This window comes from Drosophila kikkawai, chromosome 3L (assembly GCF_030179895.1).
Source record: "Drosophila kikkawai strain 14028-0561.14 chromosome 3L, DkikHiC1v2, whole genome shotgun sequence".
Lineage (NCBI taxonomy): Eukaryota > Metazoa > Arthropoda > Insecta > Diptera > Drosophilidae > Drosophila > Drosophila kikkawai.
The window spans coordinates 1,436,804-1,458,644 of NC_091730.1; the positions used below are offsets into that span (position 1 = coordinate 1,436,804).

General features: G+C 35.7%; 1 protein-coding gene across 1 annotated transcript; it reads left to right on the forward strand.

Moving 5' to 3' along the window:
• The first annotated feature begins 1,847 nt into the window (after positions 1-1,847).
• On the forward strand, positions 1,848-20,923 carry SP1173 (major facilitator superfamily domain-containing protein SP1173). The gene is made up of 6 exons (XM_017173354.3): positions 1,848-2,032; positions 17,621-17,832; positions 17,896-18,732; positions 18,794-18,951; positions 19,019-19,802; positions 19,870-20,923. The coding sequence occupies exons 2-6, from the start codon at positions 17,751-17,753 to the stop codon at positions 20,244-20,246; spliced, it is 2,238 nt and encodes a 745-aa protein (XP_017028843.1). The 5' UTR covers positions 1,848-2,032; positions 17,621-17,750; the 3' UTR covers positions 20,247-20,923.
• The last annotated feature ends 918 nt before the right edge of the window (positions 20,924-21,841 follow it).

A 21,841-nucleotide genomic window follows, 5' to 3' on the forward strand; every position in this document is an offset into this window, starting at 1 on the left:
GCAGCTGTTTTTTGGTTAGAGAGTTAGTCAAATGTTTGTTTTTGGTAAATATTTAGAAGGTAGGTTGCACCTGACATGGGAATAGAGTAATTACCATTTTTGGGGGAGGTTAGTGCTGGTCAGAGGAGATTAAATAAGAATTATAATATTTTATGGGTTTAATATAAATGTTTTAACTTAAATAAGATGTCTAAAAGAGAAGGGTTAATATTAATATAGCTTGATTTGATTTTTATAAAAGGAACTATAAGATATTCGGGAGTTATTTAAAGATTTTATAATTATTTAATTAAAAATATACAAATCTGAATGATAACAAGAAGGGAAGCTAACTTCGGCACACCGAAGTTTGTATACCCTTGCAGATTGGTTTTGATGTTTATATTATAAATTTAAATGCTGAAAACACTCACAAGGCAGAGTTTCATTACATTTTACCTATACTTATTATGTTTACAGTTTGACAGTTACAGTTTTACATTCCCAGCCTTACATTTTCTCTACATCTACCGATCGCTCCTATGGCAGCTATATGATATAGTTGTCCGATTTTTATGAAATTTATACCATAATTCTAGAATAATAAAAAAAGCTTATATCTCAGAGTAGATAAACATACGATAAAAAACAACGAAGCTATAATTTTTTTTCCTATTTATTTCTCGATCGTTCCTATGGCAGCTATATCATATAGTCGTCCGATTTTCATAAAATTTTTACCAAAATTCTAAAATAATATAAAATAGCCATATCTATAAAATGGTGCAAAAATTTTGAAAAACAGCAAAGTTATAATTTTTTTTCTACAAATATATCGAACATTTGTATGGCAGCTATATGATATAGTCGTCCGATCCGGCCCGTTCCGACATATATAGCAGTGAGATCATATAGAAGTCTATATGCAAAGTTTCATTCAGATAGCTTTAAAACTGAGGGACTAGTTTGCGTAGAAACAGACAGACGGACAGACGGACAGACGGACAGATGGACAGACGGACAGACGGACATGGCTAGATCGACTCGGCTGTTGATGCTGATCAAGAATATATATACTTTATAGGGTCGGAAACGTCTCCTTCACTGCGTTGCAAACTTCTGACTGAAATTATAATACCCTGCAAGGGTATAAAAATCCTAATTTTCTTGTTATTAATTAGACTCCCTGCTTCAAAATTATTTAAATTAAATGAATTACAACCAGAAATCACACAGAAAACGTTATCAAAGTAATCCCTATCATTAATCCCCAATTCATAGCGTGAGAATAGTTTAAATCACATACACCAAAGGGACACCAGACAGCCACTAAAAGTCAATTAAAAAGCAACCGAAAATAATCACGAAACTAATATTTATATTTGCTTTAGTTCCACCCCTCGCTGGGAGAGTAAACAACTTATTAAGGACCTTTTAGTTATGCATATTAGGTCAATATTTTCTAGTTCATTAAGGAAATGCTCTATTGCATATCTTTATATGCATATCTCTGTAATGCAGACACACAAAAAGCACCCTTCTTTTACAGCACGTGTATTTCTGGGGATGTTTCAAATGCGAATGTGTCCTGTGGGTCCTGCGGGCATTCCTAAGGGTTGGAAAATGCCAGACACGCTATAGCCGCGAAAAAACACAAAAAATATGCAGCATTTCGTGTGCCGGAAAAATCGTAGCATAAATACAAGGCAAAACAAAACCATTTGCGCCGGCGACTAGAAGTATGCCAGGAAAATGTTCAGGCCGGCCATGGGAACAGCTGCTGACTGAGAGGAGATGGGAGATGGAGGTGGAGGTTCTCCTCACCAGGCAAAGCCAACGCCGCCACTCGCTTCGTTTAGTTTTCTTTCGAACGGCGAGGCGTTTGGACGCGCAACCGGAAAGTAAATCGTAGACGAAATCGCGATTCGGAATCAGAGTCGGAATCACCCACGCCGAAGATATATACTTCTTCTTCTTGGGGCAGCTGCCGCCAAAAACCAAAAAAATAATACGAATAAAATCAACAAAAACAAAAAGCAACGCGCGCTTTTCGGTGTGTTTCTTGAGTATATATCATATATATAAATAATAGTGTTTCCTTTTAGTTTTCTGCTCTTTTCGAAAACTTATTTTCGTAGTTCTGCTGGTGTTGAATTTAAAATATTTTTATTTAATTTGAAAAACAAAAACAAAAGAAAGAAAGAAAGCAAGGAAAAAAGACAACACAAAAACGAATGAATTAAAATACAATTTCGGATTTCGAATTCCCTGGCGACAGTTGGCCAAGAGACATACGAACAAGTGCTCGTGCTGTTACTATATATATTTACGTCACTATATATATACTCAGATATGTATATTTTGTGTGTGTTTCTGTCTAATGGAGAATAAAAACCGTATAAATAGCAAATAATGAACCCATAACAATACAAGAAGCAGCGAATTGGTGATTAGCCGAATAATTAGCCTAAGCAATTGCCCCAAAAGAACGGAAGCCTTATTAACCGATTTTAAGGAAAACATTTATGGCAGCAGGCAGTCCAAAAATATATACAAATATTACAGACAGTATTCTGATTATTCCAATATTTATTTTAAATTTCTAAAGGCAAGGGATTTGTTTAATGAAATTACGTTTCTAAATTTGCATTGGATTTTGGTGAAGCTTTGTTACAGGGTTGTTTATGAGGGGAATAATTAATTATTTATTAGATTTTTTCTTGATTTCCTAAATGAATTTCTAAATATTTTCTTTTAAGAATTGTTTGTTTTTAAACTGTTATTTGATATTTTTGATATTTAGAAAATATTATAAATATGCCTTTTTATTATATTTATAATATTTTCTAAATATCAAAAATATCAAATAACAGTTTAAAAACAAACAATTCTTAAAAGAAAATATTTAGAAATTCATTTAGGAAAGTGTTGTTTAAATTGTTTTTGAAAGATAGAATATTTCTTGACACTTGAAACATTTTTTAATATTAAAAAAATAATTAAAATAATTTTTATATATATTTTTTCTAATGTTAAATATGTTATAATATTTTTATAAGGCTTAAAGTATTTATAGTTTCTTTTAAAAAGCCTTTAAATTTAGGATTTATTTAAATCCAGCTTCTTTTAATATTCAAAGATAATTATTTTGACTTCCTTTTACCCAGAATTTATTTTTAATAAAGATTTAAATATATTTTTATGTTTTTTCCTTGAATATCCTTGCCTTGTCCCCTATTAAAACCTCCTTAAAGCTTACTCATCAATCATTTGGCGCAAAAAAACACACACTGACACAATCAAACCCACTCACAAAACTGTGATGTCATCTGGTTTTGTGTGCTTCTGCGGTCATCGGTGGCACAGGCACAGCAGTCGGAGGCAAAATTAAAAGCGAAAATGATGTGGCAGGTCTCCTCCTTCGGCGGAAGACGACGACATCACTTTCTGGGACTTCGTCTTCGCCTTCGTTCACATGTTGCATTCAGGAAAATGGCCAGGTGCCCAGAAGTTGGTTTTAAAATGAAATCATCAGCGGGAAACTTTGATTAAAAAATCAATAAAAATTTAGGGAACAAAGTTTTTGGGGTTTAATTCCATTTTCGCGGCGACTCCTAGACGCTGAGACTGCCTGGCGTCGAGGACATGGCACATATATTGTACATACAATTGCTTAATGCACTATGCCAGGCACCCGCTCATTGTCCTTTTGTGCGTGTCTGCTTCATTATCCTCGCTGTGCACTCGGGTAATTTAATCAGTCGAGCGCTCAATTGAAGCCAGGACAAAAGAGGGGACCCGAAGGACATAGCCAGGCTGGCGCTGGTGAACTATGTAGTGTAACCTTGGTAACTACACGAGTCCTGCGTGTGACCGACCACCAACGCCCCCTCCTAATGCCAAAGGCGGCAATTTGCTGTAATTTTTATTGACATTTTTATTTTCCACCCATGACGTCGGGCACTTGGACTTCCCCCTTACCAAGTTGCAACTGGTTGCGTTCGCCTCTTTGCCGGCCACAATTGCACTTTTATTTCTGCCCATTTATGACTTCAACGACGAGCCCCTTCTCGGGGGAGTCGCTTTTTATGGGAATGACCTAATAGTTGGCTAAATGGGTTTATGGAATCAGCCAGAAACTAGGTGGGAACGGTACACCAAAGTGGGGAGTCTACAAAAATTATGACCAAATAAAAGTTTTAGCTAAATTAAATGGGTTTAAAAGGGTTTCATTAGGGGGCTACCTTTAATATATATTTTGTAATATTAGAGTTCACCCTTAAATGAGTTTCAAAGCTTTGAATATCAAAATATACAAATAAAACATTCCATTCATAAATTCAAAATAAAATATTAACAATACAAAAGCAGCATATCAAATTTCTTTATCTTTCCCAGAAATTATGCCCTTGATTCCTGCATTTTTAGGTAGCAACAAAGAAACCCCTAAGAATGAAATATGATATTACTAAAGGAGCGAAAAGATTCCTTATTGTTTCTTATAAATAATATACAAGGAAATCCTGGCACCCCTCTGACCCAGTTACATGTACCAAAATTTTCCCTATCTATCAATAAATTAAGCAATTTATCATCACCCCAAGTTACCATAAGTTACCATAAAGTAGCCAAAAAAAGAAGCCAGTTAGCTGCAAATGCCGGTACGTTAAAACGTAAATAAATGGCAAGAAAACAAAAAACAACCCCTTTTTTGCTGCTGTGCAATAAAACTGAGAAATGTGAATTAAAACACGCCAGGCGTTGCCATCAATCAGGAGGCCAAGAAGCACGTTAGAAGTGGCTAGAAACCACCCCAAAGAAGGTGGAGTGATTGAGGAACCACCCCTAGAAAACGTTAGATCAACCACCCCAAGAAAGCAACAGAAACTCCAAGAAATATACACCTTGGGTGAGTGTGTTTTCCTGTCTTACTTTCTTAAAGAAACACACAGAAAGTATAAAGTATATAAACACCCGCACAGAGTCTGTTGCTTGAACTTGAATTTAGCAGAAAGCGATGAGGTAGTATATGTAGACTTGGCCGATCTTTGCAGACAGCAAAAAAAAATGTACAAAATACAACAAAAAAGGGAAATAAAAACCCGACAAACAACTTTGAGAGAGCTTTAAAAACCGGCAGACAAGACATTCTAATGGCAAACAATGGAGCTACACCAACACAGCCTCAATAGGGCATAAAATATATATATGCTACATATATATATATATATATTTTATATAGGTAATGATGTATGTATGGGCTTAATTTGAAACACAAAACCCGAAAACAAGCTTTAGATATGAGGCATTCGAGTGTGTCCGTTGCCGCCGCATATGACATCATTCGGCGTCATCGGCGATAACCTCATCATGATCTTCCCGCCGATCTCTGTCGGTGTTTATATGCTCCACATAGACCCATCTCGTATCGGAATTATGTTGGCTAAACTGAAATTCTGCTGATTTTTCCACAATTACTTATATATATGAATGATGGCTTCTACATTTTGAGCTCAACCATCCGCACATCTGTTGAGGATATTTCCAATGTGTGTGTTTTTTTTTATTGAAAACGACAAGGCATATGGGCAAATAAACAGATACCCAAGTCACCCAAAATAATCTGCAAAAAGTAAATAAATAGGAGGGAAAAAGAGGAAGTATAAACTGTATATTTAGGGGATTTCATTGTTTTTCTTGAGTTGTAAATGGTTGTTTATTTACATGAAATTTAAGTCACCAAATGCAAGCATATTTTGGGAATAATTTTAGGTTGACCTTCTAAAATGTATACATTTTAAAGTAATATTTACTTAAATATAGTCATAAAAACTGAGATAGGGGAAAAAATCATAAAAAACATGAAATATAAATATAAATGTCTCATTTCTAAATTGTTTTATTTACTATATTTATGGTAGTTTTGATTTTGAATTCACAGAAATAAGATAACTTTAAGTTCTTAATTATTTTCCCCTTTTTAGCTCTTTAAACTTTAATTGTGATTTATTTTTTCTTAAATATGACACTTGGGCATATGGTAAAATAATCAAAACCCAGGAGAACCCTAAAAAAATGTGGCAAATATATTTGTGAGATTTTTAAGTATTTGGGGAATTGGAATTGCTTTATCTTGAGAGGATTTTTGTAATACTTTTGGGAATTAAAGTTAGAAACTAAAAGCCATATGTTATTTTTTATGTTTTTTTGATTCTAAAGTTTTTGGGGAATTTCTTTATCTAAAGAATATTTTTTTTAATACTTTTGGGAATAACAATTACAAACTAAAAACCATTTGTTAAAATTTTTGAAGTTCTCTTTTCTTTTTTATCTCAAAAACTAGACCACTTTAACAAACAATTTTCTCGCTGACCTTCAACTTTTCAACCCCATTTAATTTGTAGAATTCGTTTAGCTCTCAACTATGTTGTAAGACATGTTTATTTTGTATTTTTTCTGTCGCTCTTTGCATTCCCCAAACACTTTTTCCCCCCATTATGTGTGTCAAAGTTTTGGCAAGAATCGGATGACTCAGAGCCGTCGTCGTCGCCTCCTGGCAAGATATGTGCCTAAATATATATATATATATATGTTTTTATATATATAATGTATACCCAGAGAGCAAGATACTTACTCTTTGGGGCTATTTCGGCAACTGTCATGGACCCCCAAAGCATTTTCAGTAGCTCTGTGTTTGCTTTTATTTATGACGCACGACTATTTTGGCGGACCGAAAGTAGGCCAAACTTTGGTCTCTGTTTCTGTTTTGATTTTTGGCCATTCAAACACCCAGAAAGCCAGTTAAATTACCCAGGATTTCAATGTCAGACGGGGCGCCAGTGTCAATCGGACAGACTGCCCACGCCAAATATATTAAGTAAAAAAGTGCTTCGGCTTTGAGAACAGACAAAGGAAATGCTGTGAACATGCTGAACTTAATGCTGCATTCGAGGAAATGTTTTCCTGTTTACGAGTACCTCGGTTCGAGTGACAGGCGACAGACAGCCCAACGTCAAAGTTGTAGCTACAAATGTATCTATGTATCTCCTTTTGTGGATGGCGATTCTGGCTGGCGCTCTTGGGGGCCGGTTTTTTAAAGAGGGTATTGCACTGTCTTTAATAGTTTTTGTCTTTTGTTTTCATCTTTAAAGAAGCCTTTTCTTGAGAGAATTTTCTTGTAATTATTTTGAAGCTAGGTTTTAAAAATATTGAAGTTTAAATATTGGTAAATACTTAGCTTTATTATAAAACCATGAAAAGTGTAGAGCAATTATATTTATTTTTAATGTTTTTATGGTTATTTTAAAGTTAAATTAAAGTGTGGTTTTTTAAATATTTCATCTTAATTAATAATATATAATTATACTTCGAAATTCCCTTAAAAACTGTTGGGACATATACTCTTTTTGAAATTTTGCTAAGTCAATTGAACTTACAGTTATTTTGAAGTAATTTTTTAGTATTTAAAAACTTGGTTTTAAAAATATTTAAGCTAATAAATTTCCAAATAATTTAATGGTGTAACGTTTAGAAATCTCCCATAAAACTATAGTGTATTATCCCCCCTTTGAAACTACATTTGCTGCATTTTCTGCCATTGGAATTGTAAATCAAGTTTGGAGGAAATGCGTGACTTGACTTTGTCTCCACATCCGACCATCTTCGTCTCTCGTGACCAGGTTTCTTCCACTTACAAGTTCCCAGCTCGCTGGGCCATGTTCCCAACTTGGTAAAGCCGCAGGTTATCGAGGGGGGGCCACCCCACGGCGCCTGCGCAACTGCACAACTAATGTCTCAATTGGCGGCACTTCCCCTTCAACTCTGTTTACGGATAACGCCAATTAACGAGGCTAACTAATTTATCGAAACCCAAAATAAAACTGAAGCCATTACAATTACAAATCAATTAAAGGCCTCGGCCAAGAGTTGCGAAACTTTTCCGAAACAAAAAATCATTAGAAAGTCTCTGGCAAAAATATTTTAACGCTGCAATGCAAATGCATAGAAAAAATGTCGAGGTCAAATGCAAATTTCTCATACATTGAGTCAGCTTACAGGGGGCTATGATATCATAATTTGTGTGAAGCTGGAAAATTGATTTAGATCTGAAAGGTGCAATGGGGCTGGGTAAATAATTAATAATTTTCTTTGAAGATTTTACTTGCTTTGAAAGAGATTAAACCAGAAATTAATCACCAGTTGCTGAATCAATATTTGTATTTTAATAAAGAAACTGTAAAAGTGGCAATTCATTCAGTAAAGTGATAAAAAATAAGTGTGAAAACAATGAAAAGTGCAAAACAAATTAAAGGTGCCAAGCACGTTTTCTTAGATAAATAATGAAATGAGTGACAAAAACCTATTAAAAGTGGTTTAAATAGGTCTTGGAAAAATATAAAAAATATATTGATATATTTTTAAATAATTGGGCTACCGATTTTAATACAAAAATACTTAAAAGTATTAAAAATTAAATATTCATTGATATTTTTTAATAGTAATCATAACCTATGATTTAGAACGGGTTCTAAATATATATTTAAAATCAAAAAAGGTTATTAATTAATTGCCTAAACGATATGTTATGCATTTAATTTTGACAAATTTTGACAATTAATTTTAATTATTTAAAATATTTTGTAAAGTGTTACTTGTTGGTTAGTTAGGTTGTATCTTTAACTATTACTTTTTGCGACCTAATTTGTTTTATACTTATTGAAATTATATTTATAAAATTCCCTAAGACATGTATGTAATATTCCTCAAGGTCTACATATCATAATTTCTACTTCATAAAGACATTATAGCCACTTGAAGTTAATTAAGTATATAAATATATAAAAGGTACACTCTGACAGGCATGTAGCCCAATCAGAACCCCTCGAAAGTGATTCAAAAGATGTCTTTGAAGATAGCTTATACTTCTCCCCCTCCCCACCGGATCTTTTTGGTGATGTGAGCAGCGCTAAAAAGTATTTTAAATATAGATCTCTCTCAAAATATTGCGTCAAAAGCAGGCAGATGATGTCATCGGAGGCATTGCTCCAAATATCTTTAGAGAAACGTAGACGCGGTATTGTCGTATTTGTTGTCTCGGGGGTCATGACACTAACAAATTGAAGCTGAAATAAGTTTCGGGCGGGGTATACGAAAATCAACAGGAATTCAATGAGAATATCTATATAAGCAATTTGGCAAAGACAGACCAAAGAAATGCATGGGCGAAATGTAAACAAAAATCCAACAAGTTGCTATCGGCCTCTATCTACCTCTCACCATGAAAATCTAAACAGATTTTCATACTTCAATGGAATTACAAACCTGAACATATAGTACATGTGGTCCCGAGGATTACCCCATAGTGTGTGGCCTAAAAATAACAATAAAATGGACTTAAGTTCACCATTTTCTTCAATGTTTTGTTTACAAAAAAATTAAAACTTCAAGCAAACAATTGATTCAGTGAAAAAATTAAAACCCACAAAAATCTATACATTTTCTAAGCTATCAGATAATCTCCTTTGCTATTTAATATTTTTGAAATATAACCCACAAATGGCAAGAATTTCAATAAAATCGCTTTATGGTTTTTGTTTATTTTTTTTTTGCCATTAAATTGAGGTCGTTTTATGTGGTCCATATTGAAGCTACAAAACTCAATTTCGAATATAAACAACAATAAATTTATGCTTTGCTGAAATATTTATGCATTTATTTATTTTTCTGGCGGCCAAGACAAAAATCTCTCACTAATTGAGAGAATTTTCGCCATAAACTATGTGGAAATAGTTCACCATTTTCCACTGGATTTGTTCATCTGCATAACTTGACTCGGAACTTGTCTTGCTTTTTCGTTTTTTCTATTTTTTGTATTTTGTATTTTCCCCCGTGACTTGCGTGTTGCCGCTCTATAAATTGCTCAATCATGGGCTCCGCTGGCTTTACATTTGCACATAAATTCTTGCTTTTACGAATTTTCCGAGCTACGAAGGGTCGGCGGTCGGGGTCACTTTCCCCATCTCCGGATTTCCCATGCACTGCCTGCCGTCTGTTGACCCAATTTCTTCAGCTTAATTAATTAGCCGGCAGCGAGCACGAGCCAACATGTGAGGTGATCCAGGTCTGGCTGTATGGCATATACAATATGGCATATATGTATATATAAATGGTCTATGTCAGGTTAGGGGCGTGACTGTATAACCAAATAGCTACTCAGGGGAGCGTTGTTATGCTGTTGTTAATGGGAATGCGCTTTTGAGTGCATTTCTCAAGCGGCTGAAAGATGCTAAGTAGATTGTAATTTGCTTTGTAGACAACTGTGGGCGATATATAGCCTATAAATAGATATATTTATAGATATGGTAGAGAATTATCTAACACAGGGCTACAGGTATTTTGTAGTTTTAAGGAGATTTTAGGGTGATATTAAATTTTATTAAAAGAAAACTTCAAAGGTGAAATTTATTAAATACGTAAAAAATTGTTTTTAATTATTATTTGTAATTTTAGGTGAATATATACAAAGTTTTTGGTAAAAATAAATTTTTAAAATATTTTTAAGATTTTTAGATAGGAGTTAAACATTTATTTAAGCTAAGAAACTATGTGGTGAAGTACTTCTTCTTATAAAAAAATATCCCGGGTTATATTAAACTTATAAATTACCTAAACCTATAAAAATTAATCATTTTAATTAAGAGAAAAATTCCTTTATGGCTCTTATTTACTTTTTTTTCAGAAAATCCCATAAATATAAGAAATAAATCCATTTATCACCACCCTGTAGCCCTGTGTTGCGTTTATGAGTCAGAAAAATATGTCTTTATGACATTCCCATTTCCATTTCCAATGTAAAAACTCCCAGACCTCACACGAAAAACAATGAATTATTGCACAACATGATTAACACACACATCCTAACGGAAATGGGCCTAATAAACTTTAGTGTGCGATCCAAGGTTTGGCTCCGAGGCGTGCATTGTCGCCTCGCCTTCAGGAAAAAACACCCATCCATCCATCAATAACTCACTCTATAACTTACTCCATTGATTAACGTTACGGTACCTTACTCGATCGTTCAACAATATATAGTATTTTGGAGTGTGTGTGTGGGTCGTCTGTTCGTGTGTAGGTCGTTTCAATGCAAATGTAATAAAGGAAAATAAACCAGAACCACGCTACTACGTGCCCACAATTGTAAACAATTGCTGAACCCTCAATTAAGCGTACAAATTTATGATACAATCGAAGAAAAATGCCAAAAGTCGATGGAAAAAGGGGGAGAGAGTATGCTGCCTCAACCAAAGTTAATTAGTTGTCTTTGTTTTTAAATTTAAATAATTTTGAAGAGGTGAGAAAACGTGAAAATATTTTTACTAGAAAATGTGAGAATTATATTTGTGATAATAAAAAATTATAATATCTTAGGAACACCTTTCTTGGAATAATAAATTGAATAGAGAAAGAATCATTGCCATTCCGCCAAAACCTCTGTTTCTTCAAAACCTCTCTATTAATTATTATTAAATTAAATTCCCCTCAGTTTATTAAACATAATTCCCCATAAAATCGTTACAAAAATGCCAAAATAAACATTAAAGTTAAACCTTAATAATACATCTCCATGAAAAGACACCTCTCAAGCTTAAGAGGAATTAATTCGCTTATTGGCAAACTACAGCTGGTATCATTATCCATTTATTTGTTTCCCTTCCAGCCGACAGTCAAATGTCAGAAGGCCAGGAGGCTAGGCAATAGAAAAATATGCGCAATTTTAACATTTTATTTACAATTGAAATAAACGCTTTTGTGGTTTGCCGATGCGCTCGCGCGAGTTCGAAATGAAAATGAAATGAAATGAAAAATAAGGCTGGCACCCGTCCAGGGGAAATGCCATAAAATTTTCCCTAATTTCCCTCACTTTCATTGGACCTTTTCGAGGGTCTAGACTATACAGTTTTATCGTCTATATAGTAGACCTTCGGGTGACGTTGCACTTGTTGAGGGGCCACTGGGCCCACGTTCGGCTCTTGCCGCCCATGTTAGCCGCCAAATTGCTGACACAGTTCGAAACGTCGCACAATTTATGCATTTTAAATGTTAATTAAAATGCTCACCGGGCACAGTGTGGCCAGCGTTATTCATAAATTTAACTAAATGCTTTGCCTCTTTGTTGCGGCTTTTCCATTGAACGTCACAATGTTGCTGCATTTGTTGCAGTTGCCGTCGTTGACGTCGTCGTCGTGTTACGCATAATTAAGCGGGCGGCTCGCTGTCTGAGCACAAGCCCAAAAAAAAAAAAAAGAAAAACAAAAACTACACACACAAAAAAATAAATAAAAACCAATTGACCCACAATGGGAAATGGGGTTTGAGGTACACAATTCAAAAAAAGGGGTTTTTATCAGGGACTGTAACGGTTATAATTAAAAAAGCAAAAAATTACCAAATAAAAGTTATTTCACAATTTTTATATAAAAATTACGCAATAACTTTTATTTTCAATTTGTATTATATAAATTGAAAAATAAAAATTATTCGATAACTTTTATTTTAAAAATTGAAAATAAAGATTGAATCTATATATCTTTTGATCCGTAGAAGCCAGATCCAATATATATATATATATATATATACATATTTATTATATACCATCTGAAAGGTATTGATGTGTAGATCATATGTATACATATATATTGGATCTGGCTTCTACGGATTAAAAGATATATAGATTCAATCTTTATTTTCAATTTTTAAAATAAAAGTTATCGAATAATTCTTATTTTTCAATTTATATAATAAAAATTGAAAATAAAAGTTATTGCGTAATTTTTATACAAAAATTGAAAAAAAAAACATTTATCTTGTTTTTGAATTCGCCATGAAAATTTAACTTATGACAATTTTTTCCAATTTTTTTGGAGACTGTTTTGGGCTTCAATTTTTTTAAACTCATAATAATTATTTACGGTCCCTGGTTTTTATTGAGAAGAAAACTCTTGGAAAAAAGAAAAGGAAACAAATTATTAATAATATTATTCAAGAAATGGTTTCAGAATTTAAGAAGTTTTTTTGTGGTTCACTGTAGCATTTGTTTATGTATTTTTTGATTTTTATTTTGTTAAAATATTTTTCTTAAATAAAACATTATTTAACCAGAAAAATCTCCCCGTAATATTCTCTTCTTCTCTCAAATATCTTTCCAAGTGCATTGGCAACTTTGTATCTAAAAATTCGCGGTGGCTGTCAAAATATAGATACAGTAAGCAGGTAAACATGGCGAAAAAAAAAAATACTCAAAATATCCAGCTGCCCAAAAAGGTGTGAAAAAGTCTTGTGGCAACAAAAAACACAAATAAACAAACAGCTGCAAAGCAAGCCAAATCAATGCTAACAAATAGAAATGGAGATTTGCATAAGGCATAAGCAAATATATTGCCTCATTGTCTCTGGCTTTTGCTACCCTGTCTTTGGCCTTATCACTAATTGACATTTACAAAGTGATTTACTGGACAACTGATAAATAATAGAGGGTCACCCAGGGTGCATAAGCCAAGGCACCCATTGCCGTTTTCATTGTAATTAAGTTTCTATTTTCGGGCACATACTCGGCTACATTCGTACATAATTACCGCCCCGGTGGCGACAACATCAAGTTCCCCAATGCACGCAGAGTTCTCACAGTGGGTTTTCATTTTTCGTTTTTTTTTTTGTTAGGTTTTTCTTTTATTTTGAAGTCGAAAACAAAAGGCAGAGCCACTAATTTCCAGCCGAGCGTAAAAGTTGCGAGCGTTCCAAGTGTGGCGAAAACGTCAAAGAAAACTCGGATACACTGATAAAAAAAAACAAGAATTTTGGTCATAAAAACGAGATTTTTCGGTCACGAAAATGGCTTAAGCATATTTTGGTCTTCTTTGGATATTTTCGGTCACCTTTTAAGTACTTTTTCATTCTACATTTGAGATTTTTCAATTATTATTTCAATCCTTAAAAAAGTTTAAAATAAGAACGATAAACGACCGAAAATCTTAAAAAATGACCATAACAAGGCTTAAATTAAGAAAAAAAAAAATTTGAATCCTAACGAGACCGGCCTTAGTTAATACTACTAAACATTCGTAATACCAAACATTTTAAATTAAACATTATTGTGAAAGAATTTTTATAATCTGTAATTATAGAGCTAGAAATGATTATTGTAAATTAAATTAGTATTAGAAATTTTATTAAAAGCTACTTACATTTTTTTCCCCGGTTGGGATCCGAACCCATGTCTCAAAATTCACAGACCGACCGCTTACCAACTGGGCCACTGAGGCAAATCAAACACTAATGTCGGGAACGTAAATACATACAGTTCCAAGGACAGAGAAAACAAAAAAAAAATGTATCTCCCCCTCTGAGCTAAAAATAGATTTTTTAAGAATGGTCGTAAGAGCGAGACGGCACTATGACTTCCATTTTTATGTGAGAAAAAAAGAGACAACACTAGAAGCCGTCTCTTCTGAATTTTTAAGATTAACAAAAATCTTAATTTACGATTTTTATTTCTTAAAATTAATCATTTTCGGTATTACTTTAAGATTTTTTCTTCTTCTTATTAGAATATTTGGTCTTTTTTTAAGATTTTTTTTTTAAGAATGCCAAAAAATGTGCAAATCTTAAAAGTAGATTATTTTGTTCGTAAATATACCCTGAAAAATCTCCTTTCTAGAATTTTTGGTCTTATAGTAAGATTTTAAATTAAGAATGCGCAAAATCTCAAAAGAAGATTTTATTTTTTTTATCAGTGTACATTTGCGCAGGCGGCAAAGCCGTCGATTATGAAACTAGATAGGGGAAGTACCCAAAGAGGTTGATCACCTGAATGCACTGGGGGAAAAAGGGAGTGTTTTATTTTATTGTTTAAAATTTATTTATGATTTAATAACATTTTTTAAAGTTTTTTTTAAGATTTTTTAAAGATTTTACAAGGAATTACATTTTTTTATAAAATTTATATAAATTTATATACATAAAATATTATTTAAAAATTAAAAGAAAATTCTAAAAAAAAGTCCCAAGGCTTAAATATAATTTATTTTTATGTTGTAAATATATTGTCTTCGCTTTTTTTTGTCGTCTGAGCTTCATCTTTGTACAGCAAGTTAATTGTCAAATGCCAGTGGCTCCCGTGGGTTTTCGCCAGTAATTCCATCAAACCGTTCTTCCTCCACCCACACCTCCTCCGATCTGTGACTTCTATATATCCAAACACGCAATGGAAAATGGTGGCCATTTTGTAGGTATTTTTTTTTTTATTTCCTGGGGCTAGCGCCGGGCAAAGTTTACCTTAGGTCATAAATAAGCTCACTGTGTCATACATAGTGCCCATGTGGGGCAATCACTGCTGGTCCGGGTTTCGGATGGTTTTGTTTTATATATTGGGTTTTAGTTTTTCTTCTCTTGTTTTGTTTTTTTAGGGTGTGCGTGCGATTAAGTTGAAACTGAAGCATCGTTGTTTTTTTTTGTTTTTTTTTTGCTGGCTGGTTACTAATTTGAATTTCGGTCTCAAACCGACAGCAACGACATTTTTTATAGCTGCCCTCTTGTATTGTTGTTGATTATTTGTTGTTTGCCGGCTTACGTCATGCATTGCTAGTTTGCTGGCTTTTGTTTAGCCATTTGACCTTTTTTCGTACCGCCTAGTCTAAATCCCTAATGCCCCGATGCTGAGATAAGCCGGCAATAATAAGGCAATAATATAGATTATTACACCGGAAAAATATTGATATTCTGTGGAATTTTGGGGTTTGAAGAAGCTGAGTAGAAGTAGTTTGAGAAGGTTTGAAGGTTTTAAAATTAGCCAAAAAGTGCATACGTGCTTTAGATAATCTCCTAAAGATTTTAGATATTTTATAGAGGTTTTTTTTTTTCGAATAATCTATCCCTTATGCTATCAAAATTATGCCTTAGCAAGAATTCTCTTTGAGCTATTTCCTGTCCTATTTTATATATTTAAAATATGTGTTAAATTTTTAAAATCTGTATATATTTATATATTATATTTTTTTCTCTGTACCTCTGTTTTATATATTTTTGAGCTTCGAAACAATTTGTTTCAGGCATCAACTGATAACCCCAAGAAAATCTCTATAAATTTCTTGCGCCAGCTTTTTATTTATAATTCAGATTGGAACAGCATTTCGGTATGATTCATTAGCCTTCCTAAAGATAATGTTTACTCAATGATTTTTTTGTGTGCCTTTAGATTGACCTTTGGCAAGGCCGTCAGGGGATTATAAATGGGACCTTAAGGCAGTGTAACACCAAGAGCTTAGCACTATATAAATTTATAATAAATCCTATGTAAATCGAACCTTGGGCTATGAGTTTTTCCAATTAACTTCTGGCTCTTCTTGAGATTTTGCAGATGTCTGATAAATGCCTCGTTGGCCTTCTTTTGGTTTCTATTTATTTTGTTTTTTATTTTTTAGGGGGCGTAGATCACAGATCGCTGGCAGAGAGTCAGTCAAATGTTTCTTCGCTTTCCGCTTGGGGTGATGTAATTTGCCTATCTTGTATCAAACCGGTTCGGCTACTACTTGTAGTAAAATCTTGTTTTGTTTTGAGTTCTCTCCGCCCGCAGCAGCTGGAAAATATATATGAATGCCGTCTGGCACTTTCGTTTTCCCTTCCGAGTTGCATTGTCAGAATGAGTGTCTTCCTCGGCTCACTTTAAGTATCATCTTGCAAATTGCATTTCAGATGGAGAGAGAAGAGTGGGCTTGCAGTTTAGTTATTATCAAGCAATTTACTTGTCGAGTGGGTTTAATGCCCTGTCTAGTGGTTGGATTAAGTAAAAGGAAACACCCTTCTTATCACGAAATCTGGGGATATTATAGTGATTAAATGAAGAATTTCTGTTGATTAATAATATTTTTATGATAAGATATGTTTCTTTTTTCAAATTTTGATTTATGTTTGGCTTTAAAATATATTTTAAAAGTTATGCAGGCTTCTTTTACATTAATTACAAATTAATTATAGATTTTATTCAAGTTATTTATTTAATTTCTAGCTTCTGATATGCCTAATATTCTCTTAAAACATCCATTAAACCCACCCTGTGTGTAGCTCCTCCTGTTTATCATAAAATCTTATAATAGTTTGCTGACGATTAAAGCTATGTGCCATTGACAATTTCGTTGACAGTTAATTTAAATTTATGTCTAGGGCAGACACAATATATATTTCACTATTGTCTGTTGTTGTTATCGTTGTGTTCAATTATTGTTGTGTTGTTGCGCGCTGAGTGTCGTCTGTGGCCTATTGACTATTGACACTTGTTTATTTTTGACACCCCATTGTGTCATCCAAGTGTATATATATCTAGGGGGTCTCTCCCCAATAATTTTTGGAATGTTTGCCATCCACGGGCGGCATCAAATGTCTCGATTGGTTTTTAATATCCCCACAAATTGGGCAGAACACAGTTTGATATAAAATATTTTGTTTGTAAGGGTATATCAATAGTTATCACAGCCGAGTCCCAGGTTTATAGTGTAAGCAGTAACTGCGGTTTGTGGTTATTAACTCAAGGTTCTCATATAACTTGTAGAAATATTTCTTATTTATTTTATATTCTTCTCTCTTCTTGCAGAACCCATCGAGTCTAACATGTTCAACTGATTCCCAACGAAACTTGGAAGAGGAAACCAACTTGGGAGAACGAAACCCACCGAAAAGGTGGCTTAATTACTGAGATTATATAGATAGTTTATAGAGGAAAAATGGGTTTCATTGCCGAGCGCAAGCCGCGTGTCAACAAGACGTTGATCTCGCTCAAGTTTGTGGTGTTTTTTGTGATCAGCGGTGAGTTAATAAACCCAAAAGATACAGATACAAATATTTATAATTTTTAATATCTTTTTTAAGGTCTGGCTGCTTTGCATGTCCTTCATGCCACCAAGCCTTTGCTGCTGGGTCTCAACTTCTCGGAATACCGGACCATCACCATCTTGGCTCCTTTTGTGTCCATTTTGGGTCCCTTGATTGCAGGTCCTTGGGCGGATAGGTTGGCAGCGAGGAATCCCAATACCTTTGGACGCACCCTGCGTGTGCTGACGGCCGTATTCCTGCTGATCTCCGCCTTCATCTATGCCTTTCTATTCGCCGTTCCGGATGTCAGTCGCTCGGAGTCGCACGAGCCTCTGGTTAGCTTTGGCTGTGACGAAAGTGGAGGCTTTCTGTTCCAGGAAAAGTGCGGCGCCAATGCCAGTTGCAGTCGCTGGGAGCAGAAGGAGGGCAGCATCAATCTGACCCGCTGCACCTACAGTTGCCAGAATCCCAAGCTGTACGAGCCTCTGTATGTGGCCTGGCTGGCCGAGGAGCCAACTCTGGCTCCATCCACGGAGCAGAGCTCGGAGTTTGACTATGACGATGAGGCCACCAGTGCCGTTACGGAGAGTCTGCGCACACGTAGAGATCTGGAGAGCTCCGATCCGGCGGATAGTGCTGGCGTGGAGGCCTTGAGTGCCGAGGCTACGGTTCATCGTGCGGTGCGTCAGGTGAAAACGGCTCCCAAGAAGGTCTATGTCCAGCCGCCGCATGTGTGTCTGACCCAGAAGAACGAAGAGGGCAAGGATATTGTGAAGCACTGCCATGCCTACACCGAGGACACCACCAGCGTGGTGATAGACGCCCTCATGGGCTCGGCCATTAGCCAGGAGAAGAAGGATGACGACTATGATGGCTGGTGCCAGTATCCCTTGGGTAAGGGTTCTTTACAGGATAACTTGTAGAGCTTTTAATTTAAATTTTTAATCCTTTTCAGAGGGCTTCCAGTGCAACATACCCGCCGAGCAGGCCAGGTACATGAAGGACCTCAAGAAGGTCAAGGACAACAGCGACAACTGCAAGCCCATGATCGAGTGCCAGGTGGTGAATCCCTACCACGAAAAGAGCGTGCTCTCGGACAGCGAATGTACCAATGTAAGCTTAACTTTCTTGGCTTCTTTTAAGAGAGAATATTAATTATTTTTTACTTTTTAATCCTTAGACCACTGGCAGTATCCAGGACACCCTTGTGGGCTATACAACCATCCGCCTGCTGGGCGACATCTTTCCCATGGCTGCCCTGACCCTCCTGAACACCGCCATTGTCATTGCCGTGCGTGAGACCTCCGAGGGCAGGGGCGAGGTGTGCCGCCAGTATGTCTGGGGTGCCATTGGCTATGTGGTGCTCTTCTCGCCGCTGGATCTGTTCTTCTTCCAGAACGAACCCAATCAGGATGCTGCCTTGGCCGCCCTGATCATCTTTATCGTGTGCTTTGTCTTGGGTGCCGTTGTCCTGCTGTGCGCCTCGCAAATGCCTCTGAGTCCACCGGAATGGTGGTGGCACACCAAGACCGGCATGCTGGTGGTGCCCATGTCCGCTATTCGTCGCTACAGTCCCGAGATCTTTATCTTAACTTTGATTTCTATCTTATTTGGAACCTTCTGGAGCAGCATCCACAGCTACCTGAGGTGGACCTTCTCAGATGCTAATGCCGTGTGCTACTCGGGTTTGATTCTGATCCTGGTTCTGTTCTTCAATGTGGACAAGTTCATTGAGTACTGTGGTCACTCGAACATCTTTATTGGTGGTTTAGCCATCTTTGTGATTCGCTTTACCGCCTTGAGTGATGTGGATTGCCAGTGGCTGACTGTGGTGATGGAGGTGATTGAGCCAGCGGTGATTGGTCTGCTTTGGATCACCATTATCCTGTATATGCGTCATGCCATGCCGAGGAAGCTTACAGCCACGGGACAGGCCATTGCTGTCTTGGCCTTCTTTGGATTGGGTAGGAGTCCTTGTTAACTTAATAATTATTTATTTTATTTATTAATTGAATTTGTATTCCCTGACAGGCAAAGGCTTTGGTGCTCTGATTGGCCTGGCCCGCGATGAGAAGCATCCCAAGCTGGAATACTGGTCCTGCTGCTACCAATGGCTGGCCGTGGTGGCCTTAATCGTGGCTCTGGTTTACTTTGGGATCTACAATCTGATCCTCGCTCCTCGCTGCACTGCCAAGCCCCAGCACTCCGAGGAGTTGATTTCCGGTTCCGCCTCGCAAAACTTTGGCGGCGGCAGTGGCACGGGCACAGGAACCGGAAATGGTGCTGGCAATGGCCAGGGCGCCGGAAATGGTGCTGGAGCATCGCTAAATGGCAACGGCAATGGCAGCTACTCACCCCTGAGGGTCTACCACAACGAGAGGGGGAAGAAGGGACAGTTTAGATACTAAGAAGGTGGCTACTTTTTGCATGGATCGCTCTCTCTCTCTCTCCCCTCTCAAAGCCAGAGTGCGAATGATATTTTTAGGTTTTAAATGTGTACACCACGCCTACTCCTACTTCTTCTCCGAACCCCCCGCCCCGCCCGATCCGAGGGCAACACTGCTAATAGTTTGTAATGCATATTTTTGCTAAGTGTATACACCAGAAGGAAGAGCAGAAAAAACGAAACAGAAATCTGAATTAAAAAAAGGAAATGTATAACTTTTTTAATATAAATCGCATGTAGAATTTATTTAATTTGTTATTTAATGCCAACTAAGCGAGTTTATAATTTTAATTAAAAAACGCTATGGGGAAGGAGTGCAAAAATCCAACAAATAAACTGCCCATTACATTACATTAATTACAACAATAGCTACGGAAACAGATACTGCAAAAGGCAAACAAAAAAAGATATATTTAAAACAAAAACTTCCCCAGACATCACGTCGTACACTCTATCTCTCTCTCTACAAAAATGAAGGCATCAATTTTTAATGAAACATTTGCGTGATTTTACTAAGCATAATGCATGATGATGTGCACTGCGCACATACCTACATATAAATGTAACAATAAACAGAAAATGTAATTATACAAAAATATAATTAATGGTAATTAAATGTTTTCAAATTAAGCGTAATAACTGCCAGAGAGGTTTCTTTTAATGGGTCTCCAATGTGTGTGTGTGTTTGTGTGTGTGCAGGAAGTGGTGTAATGATGCTAAATGAGGAAGTAATTTGGTTTATAAGCCAGGTTTTAATCAGATTTTGGTCTTAACTAAGCAGCGCCATCTACATTCCACTTTGGCTGCCGGAAAATCGAGTTTTCTTAGACAGCGGAAAATGGAACTTGGCTGTGCATGGAAAAGCTATGTAAAGAATTATGTTGAGCTTTTCCCATGGCCACAAAGAGCTTTTCTTTTATCACAGACTGTGCGTTGTCTTGTAGTATCATTGTCTCCCCCGTTGCCTTTCTTAATTATTTGTTGTTCTTTTTTTGTTCTCGCCACACGATTTGCAATTTATGAGTGCCATGAATTGCATTTACTCACTCAATGACGTTGCGTAAATATTTTGCCAGCACTTGACCGGCCAATATAGTCTGGAGTCCTTGTGTGGCTAGCTGGGAGACAAGAGCAGCAGGACAGCGGACAGGACCACTTGACCCTAAAGGATTTTCCTTGGTTGCTAATAGCCGAAAATAAACAGCAGAAGGGCACAGGGACACAGAAAACAAATAGTATACATCTCTTAAAATATTAAAAAATATATATTATGTAAGGTTTTCTTTTGTAAAATTAAATGAATTTTTAATTTAGTTAAAACAACGACTATTTCCTTTAGATTTTAATAAAACAAATTTTAACCCTTGTTTGTTATGAATACTATAAGAACATGTCCACACTTCATCTCCAGTGTGCCCATTTTTTCGGAATATAATTTAATATGTATATAAAATAATACAAAAATTAAGAATTTTATTGTTTATTCTTCAAACTCCTTTATTAATCAAATTTTAATTAAAAATTTTTACATTTTAAAAGACCCATCAGAAAAAATAT

What these genes read in the sequence shown, in the direction of transcription:
- SP1173 (XM_017173354.3), top strand. Translation starts at nt 17,751, where the DNA reads ATGGGTTTCATTGCCGAGCGCAAGCCGCGTGTCAACAAGACGTTGATC. An exon ending in GGTGTTTTTTGTGATCAGCG is followed by an intron (nt 17,833 to 17,895) that starts GTGAGTTAATAA and finishes ATCTTTTTTAAG; the next exon opens with GTCTGGCTGCTTTGCATGTC. An exon ending in CTGGTGCCAGTATCCCTTGG is followed by an intron (nt 18,733 to 18,793) that starts GTAAGGGTTCTT and finishes AATCCTTTTCAG; the next exon opens with AGGGCTTCCAGTGCAACATA.